The 17,782-nt window shown below is 41.1% G+C and overlaps 1 protein-coding gene across 2 annotated transcripts in view; it reads right to left on the bottom strand.

Annotated features, from left to right (window-relative positions):
- Positions 1-1,267: 1,267 nt before the first annotated feature.
- Positions 1,268-17,782, bottom strand: part of LOC126101619 (AP-5 complex subunit mu-1-like) — a 71,996-nt gene continuing 55,481 nt past the window's right edge. For both annotated transcript variants that reach the window (XM_049912303.1, XM_049912304.1), the window contains exons 9-10: positions 17,537-17,633; positions 1,268-1,824 (exon numbers count right to left, since the gene is read on the bottom strand). In XM_049912303.1, coding sequence (XP_049768260.1) covers positions 1,709-1,824; positions 17,537-17,633 — 213 coding nt within the window. In that variant the 3' untranslated portion in view covers positions 1,268-1,708. The remainder of the gene's footprint in view (positions 1,825-17,536; positions 17,634-17,782) is intronic.

The following is a 17,782-nucleotide window of genomic DNA, read 5'->3' as shown; positions in this document are numbered from 1 at the left end:
GTACGTAAATATTACAGAGATGCTTCGGAAACTCAAATGGGAATTCCTGGAGGAAAGGCGACATTCTTTTCGAGAAACACTATTGGGAAAATTTAGAGAACCGGCATTTGAAGCCGACTGCAAAATGATTCTACTGCCACCAACATATATTGTCAATAAGAACCACAAAGATAAGGTATGATAAATTAGGGTTCATACGGAGGCATATAGATAGTCATTTTTCTCTCATTCTATTTGTGAGTGGAACAGGAAAGGAAATGACTAGTAGTGGTACAGGGTACCCTCTGCCTTGACTTGTCTTGCTGAGTATCTATGTAGATGTAGATCATTCTTCCCATGCTCCATACTGAGTGGAACAAGAAGAAACCCTAATAAGTGGTACAGTGGAATGTATCTTCTGCCATGTGCATGTGATGGTTTGCAGAGTGTGGATGTAGATGTGGATGTTGTGGAATCCGTTGAGAAGGCATTGCAACACTACAGAAAGGTATTTAAAATGAGTTACTGCATAACCCATACCTCGGTTCGTTCTCTAGTATGGTAAAAATCACATTATATTTAATGAGATTTGCAGTCAAAGATAACAAAAATCAATAAAGCAAAAATACATTATTTATGAAAACAGTTTATTTTCTTCAGTACAAAAATAAATACAAAACATTTTACATACATATACAAGTGACTGAATAAAAACCTTTTATATTATAGAAATACAGTCTCTTTATGTTCAACTCTGAATCAAAAATTAAAGTCTGGGCATGCCAGCATCCTAAATGATAATTTTTATTACACATGCAAGCCTTTTATATATACCATATTTTACAGAAAGTAAAGAAGTATACCCAAATATCTCAAAATTCTAACCCAAATGGAATCTGAGTGTCATACTATGGCTTACTACACCGACACAACTAACTGTGCCAGTGGACTGCATGCACCAGACTATGAGCTTATGGATGTCCTTTTAATACTACCTTACATTCCTGTAACCTAATTAGGTTCAACATTTTATATAGTTATACTCTCTACTGGTGCTCAACCACACCAGCCCCTGCACTTTTCTTTAAAAAAAGATAAATAATGCTTTTATTCACCTTTTTATTCTATGCATGCCTTCTCTTGTGACCTCAACCTACAGTTCCCCCTCCACCACATCCATATCCTTTACATATTATTTTGTCCTTGTGTAATCTGGACTAACCATACGAGACATATACAAACTAACTTTGACATTATGTACTATGTATGAAAATAGTGCTCTTTGATATTTATTCACTTTATTTCCTACTGATTTTTACAACATTCCTGGCCATGTTAGATTTGTGGTGTATTTTTTTTTCTTTCATTCCATCATGTAAAGTTCCATGTTACGTTGTTCAGCACTATTATTATTGCCTAGCTTGAGTGAATGGTTAACTCTCTCCATAAAACATCATCTTGTTCTTCAGGTCTTGCACAAGTTTTAACAAATTCAATTTTATGGAAAAATTCAATTTTGTTTGTCTAAATTTATTGTTTATCATTGTTTTTTGATACCAATGTTTCTCTTGTGTATTTGTGCTTGCATGTACAAGTAGAATCACACTGATAAATTAAACAATGTTTTATAAAGAACACAAGACTTCAAACATTAAGGAACACATTTAAACTCTTGATTGTCTTATGTCCAAAATATTTAGTGCTGATTCTGCTGGTAAAACATTTCAAATTATTCACAGGGTGCTGACAAACAAGACTGTAGTTCTTCAAGTGGAGGATTGGTGATAACAGGAATTTCCCCCTCAGAGTTCCAGATGGTAAACGATCCAGACAAAAATTCTGAAGCTGTAAAGGAAAATATTTCACAGAATGAAATAGTTGTAAAGGAAATGTTACATGTACTTTTCACTGTAGTTACAGGTTTTTATTACTGACACAAAAATGAGCAGAATAAAACCAGAAGCACACTCTTCAATGGCAATATTACCTTCACTTTGTTCGTAAAGCATGCCTCACAAACATGAGCAGAATTCTAACAGATTGCTCCCTTGGTCAGTCCATTCACCTGTTTCTCTGTGCCACAAATCAGAACTAGTAATTCATGTTATCTGTAAACTTCCATTCCAGACACACTGAAAGCACTCCAGGTCATTTCTACTCTTTCATTGTCTATCCAGTTATTATCTTCAGCTGCTAAATATGAAAACTCAGGCCAGTGTTTCTGTGACTTCATTGTTAACTTGAACAGTTGAAGTTAAAAAGTAAGCTTGAAAATCAGTTACAACATGACTAAAATAATGTACTGTAAAGTTACAAATGTCATGCAGGAGGAATGTGGCCATGGTAAACCATATACATAGTCTGGAGAGATCTGCGTAGGTCACAAGATTAATGACTCATGAATTTGTGACCTACTCAGCTTTCTACATACTAAATATATGTACACTCCTGGAAATGGAAAAAAGAACACATTGACACCGGTGTGTCAGACCCACCATACTTGCTCCGGACACTGCGAGAGGGCTGTACAAGCAATGATCACACGCACGGCACAGCGGACACACCAGGAACCGCGGTGTTGGCCGTCGAATGGCGCTAGCTGCGCAGCATTTGTGCACCGCCGCCGTCAGTGTCAGCCAGTTTGCCGTGGCATACGGAGCTCCATCGCAGTCTTTAACACTGGTAGCATGCCGCGACAGCGTGGACGTGAACCGTATGTGCAGTTGACGGACTTTGAGCGAGGGCGTATAGTGGGCATGTGGGAGGCCGGGTGGACGTACCGCCGAATTGCTCAACACGTGGGGTGTGAGGTCTCCACAGTACATCGATGTTGTCGCCAGTGGTCGGCGGAAGGTGCACGTGCCCGTCGACCTGGGACCGGACCGCAGCGACGCACGGATGCACGCCAAGACCGTAGGATCCTACGCAGTGCCGTAGGGGACCGTACCGCCACTTCCCAGCAAATTAGGGACACTGTTGCTCCTGGGGTATCGGCGAGGACCATTCGCAACCGTCTCCATGAAGCTGGGCTACGGTCCCGCACACCGTTAGGCCGTCTTCCGCTCACGCCCCAACATCGTGCAGCCCGCCTCCAGTGGTGTCGCGACAGGCGTGAATGGAGGGACGAATGGAGACGTGTTGTCTTCAGCGATGAGAGTCGCTTCTGCCTTGGTGCCAATGATGGTCGTATGCGTGTTTGGCGCCGTGCAGGTGAGCGCCACAATCAGGACTGCATACGACCGAGGCACACAGGGCCAACACCCGGCATCATGGTGTGGGGAGCGATCTCCTACACTGGCCGTACACCACTGGTGATCGTCGAGGGGACACTGAATAGTGCACGGTACATCCAAACCGTCATCGAACCCATCGTTCTACCATTCCTAGACCGGCAAGCGAACTTGCTGTTCCAACAGGACAATGCACGTCCGCATGTATCCCGTGCCACCCAACGTGCTCTAGAAGGTGTAAGTCAACTACCCTGGCCAGCAAGATCTCCGGATCTGTCCCCCATTGAGCATGTTTGGGACTGGATGAAGCGTCGTCTCACGCGGTCTGCACGCCCAGCACGAACGCTGGTCCAACTGAGGCGCCAGGTGGAAATGGCATGGCAAGCCGTTCCACGGGACTACATCCAACATCTCTACGATCGTCTCCATGGGAGAATAGCAGCCTGCATTGCTGTGAAAGGTGGATATACACTGTACTAGTGCCGACATTGTGCATGCTCTGTTGCCTGTGTCTATGTGCCTGTGGTTCTGTCAGTGTGATCATGTGATGTATCTGACCCCAGGAATGTGTCAATAAAGTTTCCCCTTCCTGGGACAATGAATTCACGGTGTTCTTATTTCAATTTCCAGGAGTGTATTATAAAGTCCTTCTATTCGTTGCCAAAGTTAACTTGCACTGCAAACACTAAAATGTCAACAGAGAAAAGATGCTGGTTCAGGAGCATCCCATTAACCCATGTTCCTTTATTGTTTTCCCTGTTTAAGGAACAGAAAACATTTTGGGGGGTTGCTGAGAATAGGTTCATTTATATGAGATCTCCTCGCCTGACTCTTCTTTCAATTGTAAATTTCTCGATAAAGTCTACATCTACATCAATACATCTAATAGAAAATGTAGCCGAAACGTATACAGCACCTGTCCAAAGAATAACATGACTGATTTTACTCCTGCTGTATAAGTGACAACAGTGCAATAATTGCAGTGGCAGTTTCAACTAACACTTGAAAAGAACAGATATCATGCAACAAGTTAGTTGTGGACAGGAAGTATTAAGTAGTGGACACGTGGCCATAGTATGTCAAGATTGTGTCACAAATCACAATGGAGCAACATCTTTAAATCAAGTGTTCAAAACATTCTCTGGAATGTTCTGAAGAAGAGAAAAGTGTTTTCTAAGTTACTTTTGACTCCCCCCCCCAATAAAACCTGGAGACAATTATTTTCTACAAAAGATCATCATGAATGATGAGACTTGCTGTTATCAATCAAATCCATCACAAAATTCACATCCAGAGTTCATACTTTGACAAATAACTGACATTCAAGCCAATTTATCAACAAAAATATCAATTTTCAACTTCTGAAAGTATAATTTAATTGGACGGATAAAAAAGTCTACTCACCAAGCAGCGGCAGAAAAACACATCCCTATAAAGGTCGAGGAAATCTGCAAGCTTTCTGAGCCAGTGGCTCCTTCTTCTGGCAGAAGAGTTGAAGGGGAAGACAGAGGGCTGAAGAAAAAGGAGTGGTGAGGTTTGGGAAATGGGGAGAGTTCGGAAAAGTTGCCCAGAACCTTGCATCAGGAGAGGCTTAGAAGGTGGGATGAGAAGGAAGGGCTGACTGCTGAGGACTGCACCAGACAAGACTTAAAAACCTGACAGCTTAGAGGTGGACAATGGAGTAATGAGGAAGACAGAGACTATGTACAAAATGTCATGCAAGAATTAATAAGAGTGGAAAGCTAAGTGCAGTTTATGTGGTAAAGAAGGTGAGGACGGGGGTGGGGAAATAGACAGGCCAGAAAATAAAAAATATAAAAAACTAGAATAGTTACTAAGAAGAAATGCTGAGACCAATGAAATTAATGTAAATTAAAGCCAGGTGAATGGGAGAACCAACAGCATGTAATGCCAGTTTCCACCTGTGGAGTTTGAGAAACTAGTGTCTGGAGGAAGAACCCAGATGCCATGTGTGGTGAAACAAGCACCAAGGTCATGACTGTCATTTTGAAGAGCTGCTCTGCAACAGGGTGTTGTCAGTGTACACCCTTTCTACGTGTCCATTCATCCTGACTGATAACATGGTGGTAGTCAGACCAATATAAAAGGCCGAACAGTGTTTACATAACAGCTGGTATATGACACATGTCATTTGCCAGGTATATCTTCCCGACATTTTGCCCACAACACCTAGACTAGCTTTCTGCCCCCCCTCCCCCCCCCCCCCCCCCCCCCCCCCAATTTCAGCAATATCCTTGTCAGATTCTATGCTCCTTCTGCATCTATTTCACTACCATATAGCTCCTACACCTGGGACCTTAAACACTATCAAAGGGAGATCCATCTGTGAAATGACACGTTGTTAGCTGCAACAGGCAGAAGATGAGCTTTACTGGTGCCGCACATTTTAGCAATTTTCTATGAGATAAATCCATGCTACAGTGTTTTTTTTCAGCATGCCAATGTAGAAGTTGGTGCAGAAACTGCTAAGTGATAAATCTGTGCACTTTGCATGTTTATTTATATATAAAAGCTGACTTCAAAATTTTCATTTGTGTGAGACTGCATGTACAAGATTTGTGTACCAATTTGAAATTCCTGATTTGCAAATTTTTACTGTTTGTGTTGCTTCTGCATAATCCTTCACTGATTTTACCAATACTTATTTGTATTGTGATATACTGCGAAATTTCAAACACTCATGAATGCCTTGGTGAACTCTTATTGTTATTGTCAATTGTAGGCTTAATCTTATTTGTGCTCTTTTAAAATTTTTGAGAATAATAGGCCCAGCCTCGTTCAAAACATTCATTCTATAATTTCATTGTGTAATTACCGACACAAGTGGTTTGGATATGTAACTTATTTTGTAGCAAATCAGTATTTGTGGTTCAGTTATTGCCAAAGAACAGAGCACCCCTGAATTTCATTTTATATAAAATGGAGATAAACATGCATTTTTGAGAATTTTTGGAAGCTACCACTGTCTTGTGCATAATCTAATTTGTAGTAAATTAGCTTTTGTCATTTAGTTACTGTAGCAGATATTCTAACCAACATGTTGTGTTACATTTATTTTTCCCTTAAACAGGAGTAGCCCTAAATCATTTTTTTCTGTTGCCCTAATAGAAATCTTATTTCATATATTTGCTTCAATTCTTATAGGGAACTAGCAACTTTTTAGCTCAACAGATTAAAAGATAATCACGGGGCTTAATTTAAAGTTATTTGTTAATTGTCCTGTAACACTGCACACCAGCTAAAATGCAGTCCAACTGCAAATGCTGTTCTTGAGCACGGAAAGAGTTGGTTGATATTTGCAAGCAGCTGGAAATTGACCTGACTGCTGTCAAACAATTGGCAGCTGCTGTGACTCATGTTGGCAGAGCTCCCGACAGTCATTAACCTGTGGTACCGGCACCAAAGGTACCTCAAGTATTATCCCCTCCTCTGGATACTGTGCTCCTCTGCAGAAATTACAGGATTCGTCATTACTCGTACACTTGACTGTGAGTGCCATGTCAATGGTAGATCTAGGTGCCCTGTACAGGGTGGAAAGGGACAAGGGAGGACTCAGGGTGTTGTACCAATGCCCAAATCCAACAAGTTTGACGTGCTCACTGAAACTGAAACTGAACCAGTTGGACTCACTTCACCTGTTTTGGGGAATGTCATGAGCAGGCAGATGGAAAATGGTAGGAGTCTACAAATCATCGACAGCTAAAATGTACAGTGAATAATTAGGGAAATGGCAGCAAGGAACATGAAAGAACACCAGGTACACTCAGTGTGTGTGCTTGGGTGCCTCACTCAGCATGCTGAACAGGCTATTATGGCAGCCATTGAGGGAACAGGGTGCAACCAACTGCAGACTGTGGTGCATGTTGGAACAAATGATGCCTGTTGTCTGGGATCCGAGGTCATACTTGGGGCCTTCCAGCGACCAGCATAGGAGATTGAGAAGACCAGCCTTGCACAGAGAGGTTCGACAAAGCTCACAATTTTCCTCATTGTCCCAGAACTGATCATGGCCCTTTGGTTCTGAGCTGAGTGGAAGGATTAAACCAAAAACTGCAAAGGTTCTGTGACAAGCCAGGCTGCGACTTCCTCAGGTGACTTGAAAGCAATCTCCTTTGTAGAATGATTGCACTTCCCCAGTACTCTACCAATAAAATAAAGCCTACCATCTGATTTACCCACAACTGAGCCTATGTGATCATTTCATTTCATATCCTCACAAAGTGTTACACCCAGATATTTGTATGAGTTGGCCATGCCATAGGGTTGAGAACTGTTTTGCCCCTAAATGGGTCAGGTGTCCACTATACATCAGAGGATGGTACTCAGATAGCTGACTGTGTGCAAGAAGCACACAAGGGTGTCTTAGATTAGATGACTCTCCATCCAATCTAGATAGTGATAGCTGTAAGAAATGCAGAAGTAACAGCATAAGTTCAAAAGAAATGCCTCCCACAGGTGAGAGTATTAAGATCCTTGTGGTTAACTGCCAAAGCATTTGCAACATGTGCTAGTTTCAAGCTCTCCATAAAACCAGTGAAGCTCACATAATACCATGTACAGAAAGCCAGTTGAAGCCTGGAATTGACAGCAGTGAGATATGGGAAAAATTGAAGTGTGTATCAAAAGGATCAGTAAACAGAAAGTGAAGGTGGTGTATTTGTCACAGTAGACTGTCCACTGAGACAGAAATTGAAGCTGCATGTGAGAATGTTTGGGCAAAACTCAGTACCAGGGGTGGGCATAGAATAATAATTGAATCACTCAGACTCATCTCCTGATGTAGCCAAAAGCTTTAGAGAAAATCTCAGCTCACTTGTACATAAGTTCCACAATTATACTGTAATCATCAGTGGAGACTTCGCTCATCCAACAATTAATTGGGTGGGCATGATAAGACATCCTGCGAAACATTACAAAATGCCTTTTCTGAATACTACATAGAACAGATAGTTAGGAACCTCACACATGACAGAAATATATTGGATCTAATGGCAACAAATAGACCTGACCTATTTGAGGATGTCCACACTGAAATTGGTATCAGTGATCATGACGTGGTTGTGGCAACAGTGATTACCAAAGTACAAAGGATGACTAAAACATGCAGAAAGATATATATATGTTCAGTAAAGTAGAGAGGAAATCAGTAGTACTATATCTCAATGAAGAACTTGAAACTTTCAGCACAGGACAGGAGCATGTAGAGGAACTATGGCTCAAGTTTAAAAGAATAGTTGACCCTGCACTGGAGAGATATGTTACCAGTAGAACAGTTCATAATGGAAAGGACCCTCCATGGTACACTGTCACTGTAAAGAAACTTTTAAAGGACAAAGATTACTGCATAACAGGTGTAAAATAAAGCATAGTGCTATACATAGAGAGATGTTGAATGAAACACATTTGGCTGTCAAGAGAGCAATTTGTGAAGCCTTCAATGACTACCGTAGCAGAATATTGTCAAATGATCTTCCACAAAAACCAAAGAAATTCTGGTCATATGTAAAGGCTGTTAGTAGCACCAAAGTTAGTGTCCAGTTCCTAGCAATGAGACAGCAACTGAAACTGAGGGTAGCAAAGCAAAACATGACATTCTTAATCCATTTTCAAATGTGCCTTTGTAAAGGAGAGTTGTCCAAAATTAATCCTTGTACCACTCAAAAGATTAGTGAAATAAGTATTAGTGTCACTTTAGTTGAGAAACAGCTGAAATCATTAAAACTAAACAAAGCTCCAGTGATAGATGGAATCCCTATTGGATTCTATACTGAATTTGTGGCTGAGTTAGCCCCTCTTCTAACTATAATCTATCGTTGATCCCTCGAACAAGAAAGCGTGCCCAGTTCTTGAAAAAGGGCACAAGTCACACCCATCTACAAAAAGGGTAGTAGAAGTGATCCACAAAATTATCATCCATTCCCCCCATGAACCATGGACCTCACCGTTGGTGGGGAGGTTTGCGTGCCTCAGCAATTCAGATAGCTGTACCGTAGGTGCAACCACAACGGAGGGGTATCTGTTGAGAGGCCAGACAAACGTGTGGTTCCTGAAGAGGAGCAGCAGCCTTTTCAGTAGTTGCAAGGGCAACAGTCTGGATGATTGACTGATCTGGCCTTGTAACATTAACCAAAACGCCCTTGCTGTGCTGGTACTGCGAATGGCTGAAAGCAAGGGGAAACTACGGCCGTAATTTTTCCCGAGGGCATGCAGCTTTACTGTATGGTTAAATGATGATGGCATCCTCTTGGGTAAAATATTCCAGAGGTAAAATAGTCCCCCATTCGGATCTCCGGGCAGGGATTACTCAAGAGGATGTCGTTATCAGGAGAAAGAAAACTGGCGTTCTACGGATCAGAGCGTGGAATGTCAGATCCCTTAATCGGGCAGGTAGGTTAGAAAATTTAAAAAGGGAAATGGATAGGTTAAAGTTAGATGTAGTGGGAATTAGTGAAGTTCGGTGGCAGGAGGAACAAGACTTCTGGTCAGGTGACTACAGGGTTATAAACACAAAATCAAATAGGGGTAATGCAGGAGTAGGTTTAATAATGAATAGGAAAATAGGAATGCGGGTAAGCTACTACAAACAGCATAGTGAATGCATTATTGTGGCCAAGATAGATACAAAGCCCACGCCTACTACAGTAGTACAAGTTTATATGCCAACTAGCTCTGCAGATGACGAAGAAATTGAAGAAATGTATGATGAAATACAAGAAATTGTTCAGATAGTGAAGGGTGACGAAAATTTAATAGTCGTGGGTGACTGGAATTCGGCAGTAGGAAAAGGGAGAGAAGGAAACGTAGTAGGTGAATATGGATTGGGGCTAAGAAATGAAAGAGGAAGCCGCTTGGTAGAATTTTGCACAGAGCACAACTTAATCATAGCTAACACTTGGTTCAAGAATCATAAAAGAAGGCTGTATATATGGAAGAAGCCTGGAGATACTGACAGGTTTCAGGTAGATTATCTAATGGTAAGACAGAGATTTAGGAACCAGGTTTTCAATTGTAAGACATTTCCAGGGGCAGATGTGGACTCTGACCACAATCTATTGGTTATGACCTGTAGATTAAAACTGAAGAAACTGCAAAAAGGTGGGAATTTAAGGAGATGGGACCTGGATAAACTGAAAGAACCAGAGGTTATACAGAGTTTCAGGGAGAGCATAAGGGAAAAATTGACAGGAATGGGGGAAAGAAGTATAGTAGAAGAAGAATGGGTAGCTCTGAGGGATGAAGTAGTGCAGGCAGCAGAGGATCAAGTAGGTAAAAAAGTAGGCAAAAAGATGAGGGCTAGTAGAAATCCTTGGGTAACAGAAGAAATATTGAATTTAATTGACGAAAGGAGAAAATATAAAAATGCAGTAAATGAAGCAGGCAAAAAGGAATACAAACGTCCCAAAAATGAGATCAACAGGAAGTGCAAAATGGCTAAGCAGGGATGGCTAGAGGACAAATTTACGGATGTAGAGGCTTATCTCACTAGGGGTAAGATAGATACTGCCTACAGGAAAATTAAAGAGACCTTTGGAGATAAGAGAACCACTTGCATGAACATCAAGATCTCAGATGGAAACCCAGTTCTAAGCAAAGAAGGGAAAGCAGAAAGGTGGAAGGAGTATATAGAAGGTCTATACAAGGGCGATGTACTTGAGGACAATATTATGGAAATGGAAGAGGATGTAGATGAATATGAACTGGAAGATACGATACTGCGTGAAGAGTTTGACAGAGCACTGAAAGACCTGAGTCGAAACAAGGCCCCCGGAGTAGACAACATTCCATTGGAACTACTGACAGCCTTGGAAGAGCTAGTCCTGACAAAACTCTACCATCTGGTGAGCAAGATGTATGAAACAGGCGAAATACCCTCAGACTTCAAGAAGAATATAATAATTCCAATCCCAAAGAAAGCAGGTTTTGACAGATATGAAAATTACCGAACTATCAGTTTAATAAGTCACAGCTGCAAAATACCAACGCGAATTCTTTACAGAAGAATGGAAAAACTAGTAGAAGCCGACATCGGGGAAGATCAGTTTGGATTCCGTAGGAATGTTGGAACACGTGAGGCAATACTAACCCTACGACTCATCTTAGAAGCTAGATTAAGGAAGGGCACACCTACGTTTCTAGCATTTGTAGACTTAAAGAAAGCTTTTGACAATGTTGACTGGAATACTCTCTTTCAAATTCTGAAGGTGGCAGGGGTAAAATACAGGGAGCGAAGGGCTATTTACAATTTGTACAGAAACCAGATGGCAGTTATAAGAATCGAGGGGCATGAAAGGGAAGCAGTGGTTGGGAAGGGAGTGAGACAGGGCTGTAGCCTCTCCCCGATGTTATTCAATCTGTATATTAAGCAAGTAGTGAAGGAAACAAAAGAAAAATTTGGAGTAGGTATTAAAATCCATGGAGAAGAAATAAAAACTTTGAGGTTCGCCGATGGCATTGTAATTCTGTCAGAGACAGCAAAGGACTTGGAGGAGCAGTTGAACGGAATGGATAGTGTCTTGAAAGGAGGATATAATATGAACATCAACAAAAGCAAAACGAGGATAATGGAATGTAGTCGAATTAAGTTGGTTGATGCTGAGGGAATTAGATTAGGAAATGAGACACTTAAAGTAGTAAAGGAGTTTTGCTATTTGGGGAGCAAAATAACTGATGATGGTCGAAGTAGAGATGATATAAAATGTAGACTGGCAATGGCAAGAAAAGCGTTTCTGAAGAAGAGAAATTTGTTAACATCGAGTATAGATTTAAGTGTCAGGAAGTCATTTCTGAAAGTATTTGTATGGAGTGTAGCCATGTATGGAAGTGAAACATGGACGATAAATAGTTTGGACAAGAAGAGAATAGAAGCTTTTGAAATGTGGTGCTACAGAAGGACACTGAAGATTAGATGGGTAGATCACATAACTAATGAGGAAGAACTGAATAGGATTGGGGGGAAGAGAAGTTTGTGGCACAACTTGACTAGAAGAAGGGATCAGTTGGTAGGACATGTTCTGAGGCATCAAGGGATCACTAATTTAGTATTGGAGGGCAGCGTGGAATGTAAAAATCGTAGAGGGAGACCAAGAGATGAATACACTAAGCAGATTCAGAAGGATGTAGGTTGCAGTAGGTACTGGGAGATGAAGAGGCTTGCACAGGATAGAGTAGCATGGAGAGCTGCATCAAACCAGTCTCAGGACTGAAGACCACAACAACAACATCCTTGAAATCGATGTGTTGTAGGATCTTAGAACATATTCTGAGCTCAAACATAATGAAGTATCTTGAACGGAATGACCTCCTCCGTGCCAACTGGTATGGAATCCGAAAACATTGAGCATGTGAAACCCAACTCACATTTTTTTTCATGTGACATACTGAAAAGCATTTGACTCAGTGCCACTCCTACAATTATTGCCAAAAGTTCTGTCATATGGAGTATCAAGTAAAAATTGTTAATGGACTGAGGATTTTTGGTAAGGAGAATTCAGTATGTTATCTTGGATGGACAGTCATCAACAGGTGTAGAAGTAACTTTGAGTGTTCCCCAGGGAAGTGTGCTGGGAGCCTTGCTATTTGTGTAGTATATTAATGACCTTGAAGAAAATGTTAATAGTGAAACTTCCTGGCAGATTAAATCTGTGTGCCAGACTGAGACTCAAACTGTGAGGACGGGGCGTGAATCGTGCTTGGGTTGCTCATATGGTAAAGCACTTGCCCGCAGAAGGCAAAGGTCCCGAGTTTGAGTCTCGGTCTGGCACACAGTTTTGTTCTGCCAGCAAGTTTCATACCGGCGCACACTCCACTGCACAGTGAAAATCTCATTCTAGAATGTTAATAGTAATCTGAGACTTTTTGCAGATAATGCAATTATCTATAATAATGATGTACTGCCTAAAGGACTGCATAAATATTCAGTCAGATCTTGGTAAGATTTCGAAGGACGAAAATATTGGCAACTTAGTTTAAATGTTCAGAAATGTAAAATTGTGGACTTAACAAAAAAAAAACATAGTATCCTATTACTATAGTATCAATTACTCACTGTCGGAATCTGCCAACTCACACAAATATTTGGGTGTAACATTTTGTGGGGATATGAAATGGAAAGATTACATAAGCTCAATCATGGGTAAAGCAGATGGCAGACTTAGGTTTATTGGTAGAATACTGGAGAAGGAGATTTCTTACAAATAACTAGTGTGATCTGTTCTAGATTATTGCTCAATTGTGTGGGACCCTTAGCAAATAAGACTAATAGGGGATATTTATCTGATATAGAGAAGGGCAGCTCAGATGGTCACAGGTTTGTGTTTGATCCATGACAGAGTGTCACAGAGATACTGAAGGAACTGAACTGGAAGACTCTTGAAGACAGACATAAACTATCCTGAGAAAGTCTATTATCAAAGTTTCAAGAACTGGCTTTAAATGATCACACTAGGATTATGCTACAAACCCTTATGTACCACTCACATAGGGATTGGAGGATAAGATTAGAATAACAGCAGCATATACAGAGACAGTCAAACAATCATTCTTCCTGCACTGCAAACGTGAGTGGAACAGGAAGAAACCCTGATAGTTGGTGCAATGGGACGTATCCTCTGTCATGCTTTTCACAGTGGTTTGCAGAGTATAGATATTTATATATGAGGGTTGGAGCTTTAATAGTGGCAACTAATTATTTACAGCTTGTACAAAATAGATACGTGTTTCAAAGTTTTACTGACCTTCAAAGTAGTCACCAGCATTGTGTATAACCCGTTGTCAGCTATGTGGAAGTCGTAGGATACTCTTAGCAGTACCAGTTGTGTTGACAGTTTGAGCGGTGCGGTCTATTGCCCAATGAACTTGAAGCGAATTCCATGAAGTGTTTCTTTCAGTTTAGAAACTGAGTTGAACTCACGAGGGCTTAAGTCAGGAGAGTGCAGTAGGTGGTATAGCACGTAGCAGCCCCATCAGTCAAACAGATCCATAACAGCTTGCACAGTACGTGCTTGAGCACTGTCCTGCAAAATGATGGTCAGGTCCTGCAGTAAGTGTCATCACTGCCATCTCTAAGCTGGTTGTAGGTTGTGTTCCAAAAATGAACAGCATAGAGACATAAGTGATGACACTTCCTGCAGGACCTGACCATCATTTTCCTGGACAATGCTCAAGCACATACAGTGGAAGCTGTTACAGATTTGTCTGACTAATGGGGCTGCACTCCCCTGACTTAAGCCCTCGTAAGTTCCACTTGATTTCTAAACTGAAGGAAACACTTCACGGCACTTGCTTCAGAACTGCTACAAATTCGTCGGGCAATAGACCGCACTGCTCGAACTATCAACACAGCTGGCACTGCTAAGAGTATCCTACGACTTCCACATCACAGGCAACGGGTTATCCACGATGCTGGTGACTACTTTGAAGGTCAGTAAAACTTTGAAACACGTTTCTATTTTGTACGAGCTGTAAATAAATAGTTGCCACTATCAAAGTTCCAACCCTCGTGTGTGTGTGTGTGTGTGTGTGTGTGTGTGTGTGTGTGTGTGTGTACCGGTACGTTATGTAAACATTGTTCAGCCATAAAAGGGGAAATGCTGTTACCAAATATCTTGAAAAGTTCCTGACTGATTTGCTTAATATTTTTATATGACACTCTGATGAACATAAGCTATACACCTTTTAATACATAAATATTACTGTATAAAAGAGAAATGTTGCTCACAAATATCTCAAAAAGTTCTTGTACCAATTTACTTCAAATTTTTACAGGAAATTCTTATAAAATGTCCTAGGGACATAGGATAAATATTTTTTTGAAACAATAATGTACAGGTTTTCTGTTGAAACTGGCTGCAAGAAAGAAGAAAATGCTGTGTTCTGATCTGCTCTGAATGTGTGTGGTTTGGTTTTCCTTCTTGCACTCAGTTTTACTACAACAGCAGGGTCTTTAAACCATTAGAAAAATTGTTTCTCCCATACATATTCTTTGTTATTATACATATTTTTAAACAAAAGCTGTATACACTACAAAGTGCTGTTTTTTCTTCCTTGCAAAATACATATTTGTTGTTTTTATGACTTTTCAGCCTGTAATTAGAATACTGCTATGGAATCTGAATAATAAACAAAGCTTAATATCAGAGAAAGGAGGGGGGTGAGGAGGAGTGTAGGGCATATATCCAATTCCCATGTATATTTAGCAATTGCAAAGCATTGCCAGGTTCACTAGTAAATTAAGAAATTAATAAAAAGAAGTGGAAACTAAGACTAAATGGAATGGAAAATGGTGGTAGCCAGTGGACAGAGTAAATAGTGTGGACAATGGTGGAGACAACATGGGTGGTCGATACCGTGTACACACTACAAGCAAACAGCCATACAAAAGTTCTGAATTTCAATGGAGTCAGCTCATGTACAGCATGAGTCTTCTCACATGTGGCTCTCTTTGACAAGATGGGACCCACCAGTGACTGGGGAATACTAGATGGTGACAAGACGATACATGGAATCATGTGACACTCCTGAGCTCAGCAGCAAGAAAACTGACTCCAGGCTGGTAAGCTGAGAAAGTCAAGGAGGCAGCAAAAAGCTACTCTGGGTGATGTGGGCTGATTTTAGAAAATATTAAAGGTCATGGAGAAGTTGCTTGATGCACACTAGGCAAGCTTAGTACACTCACTGACAAAAGAAGTTAACACCTAGAAGGAATGGGCCAATTTAGACATACTCCCACATGTGTACATACCATCAGAAGGTACATGAATGATTACAGAGTCAGCATCATTTGCGACTGCATTCATGATGCCACCATGTGAACTTGTCATCAGGCCTGACAGAGTATAATATGGGCATTAAATGTGTTTGATGATTACTGAGCATTATAAAGGACCAAGGAGAATGCAACATGCTCACGTGAGACAATGTAATCTGACAGAATTTGAAAGGAACATCACTGTGGGTCTGGACATAGTCGGCTGGTCAAATTGCGCAATATCAAAGAACATGGAGAACCTGAGAAGGTTCTGGTCACATGAGTCTGGCCACACTAAAGGAGGACTGCCCTACTTTGCACTAAGCACATCATAACACCTACATACCAGCACTTGCCACTCTGGGCACAGGTAACAACACCCTGTGTGATCACATACCATCAGCTGGAGACTACTGGACACTGGGCTACTGGATCACTATTCCATCAGTAGGCTGCCAGGAATTTCATTTCACTGACAGCTACATTTGGAGTGGTGTCACACCCCAAAAGCAAGGATTGCTGAAGGGTGAAGACACATCATCTTTAACTATTTTCTGCTACACATAACCACTGTCTGCGGTTATGGTGACATGTTGAGGGAAGAGGTCACATTCTGCCAATATCTGAAAACACATATCAACGTTACTCCAACATCACTGTGTGTGGAGCCATCTGGTATGACTTAAGGTCACCTCTGGTAGTGATTCAAAGAACTCTATTCTCAAGTGAGACAGTATCCTGTTACCATCTTTCATCATGATAATTCTCGTCCACACACAGCACGTGTTTGTGTGATAATGACATACTACCATGCCCAGCAATGTTCACAAGTCTGACCCTGATAGCGCCTGTACAGGATCAGCTCAAACATCATCTCCACTCCAATTCAAATGTACAAGGTGGTGATAGCCACTTGCCAACCAAATAAGTGGATATATCCATGCCATAGTGTGCACAACATCCTACTGACAAGGAGCCAGCAGTTTGCTCATGCTGCCAAATTTCATTATTCATGTAACCTGATTTTTTAATCACTGCAATAAAAAACACTTAATTTCTCAACTTGTGACATCTCATTTAGAATCCCAATCTCATTGGTGCTTAACTGTTTTTGTCAGTGAGAGAAAATAAGCTCTGAAGCCATAAGTTGAGTAGGTCAGTAGGGATACAAAAAGCTGCTCTAATGGGTGTGGGAAGAACTGAAGCTCAGGCAGGTCTCACTGTAAGCTGTGACTTCAAAATACTGCAAATGTCACGGAGAAGTTGCTACATGAGGCCAGACTAGTATATAGTGGCAGCAGGTACATTTGTTTATTTTTTCTAGCAGTAACTAGCACAGCGGTGGATAAAGTATAATGAGAAATCTGTCTGACCTCCGGGCTGTTGGGGGAACAGTGAGGAGTGAATGCCAGTCTGAGCCTGTTTGTGTAGTGAAACTGATATGCTTATCATCATTACCAAAGGTGCAGAGGAGATAACAGCTCATGTCAAAACTTTACCCACATCTATCTGTACACCAGATTAGGTTGATATATAAATATTGATCAATAGGTGAACTTACATGCGGAGCATCGAACTTTTGGTGCTGTTGTCACCATTATGGTTTGAGGGTCAATCTTTGTTCCACTGTATGTGAAGTCAGACGTTCTAAAGTACAGCTGCAAACAATATGAGATAACATGTTAACTGATTACTTATAAATGTAGCCTCTATTTTTTATGACATAGCTGTGGGAACTATACCTTCCTGCTATTTGTGCACAAGAATAGCATGTTGTGAAAGCAACAATCTCTTAGTTACCTTTGGG

This window comes from Schistocerca cancellata, chromosome 9, assembly GCF_023864275.1.
Source record: "Schistocerca cancellata isolate TAMUIC-IGC-003103 chromosome 9, iqSchCanc2.1, whole genome shotgun sequence".
Lineage (NCBI taxonomy): Eukaryota > Metazoa > Arthropoda > Insecta > Orthoptera > Acrididae > Schistocerca > Schistocerca cancellata.
This window is presented reverse-complemented; position numbering and strand designations above follow the sequence as displayed.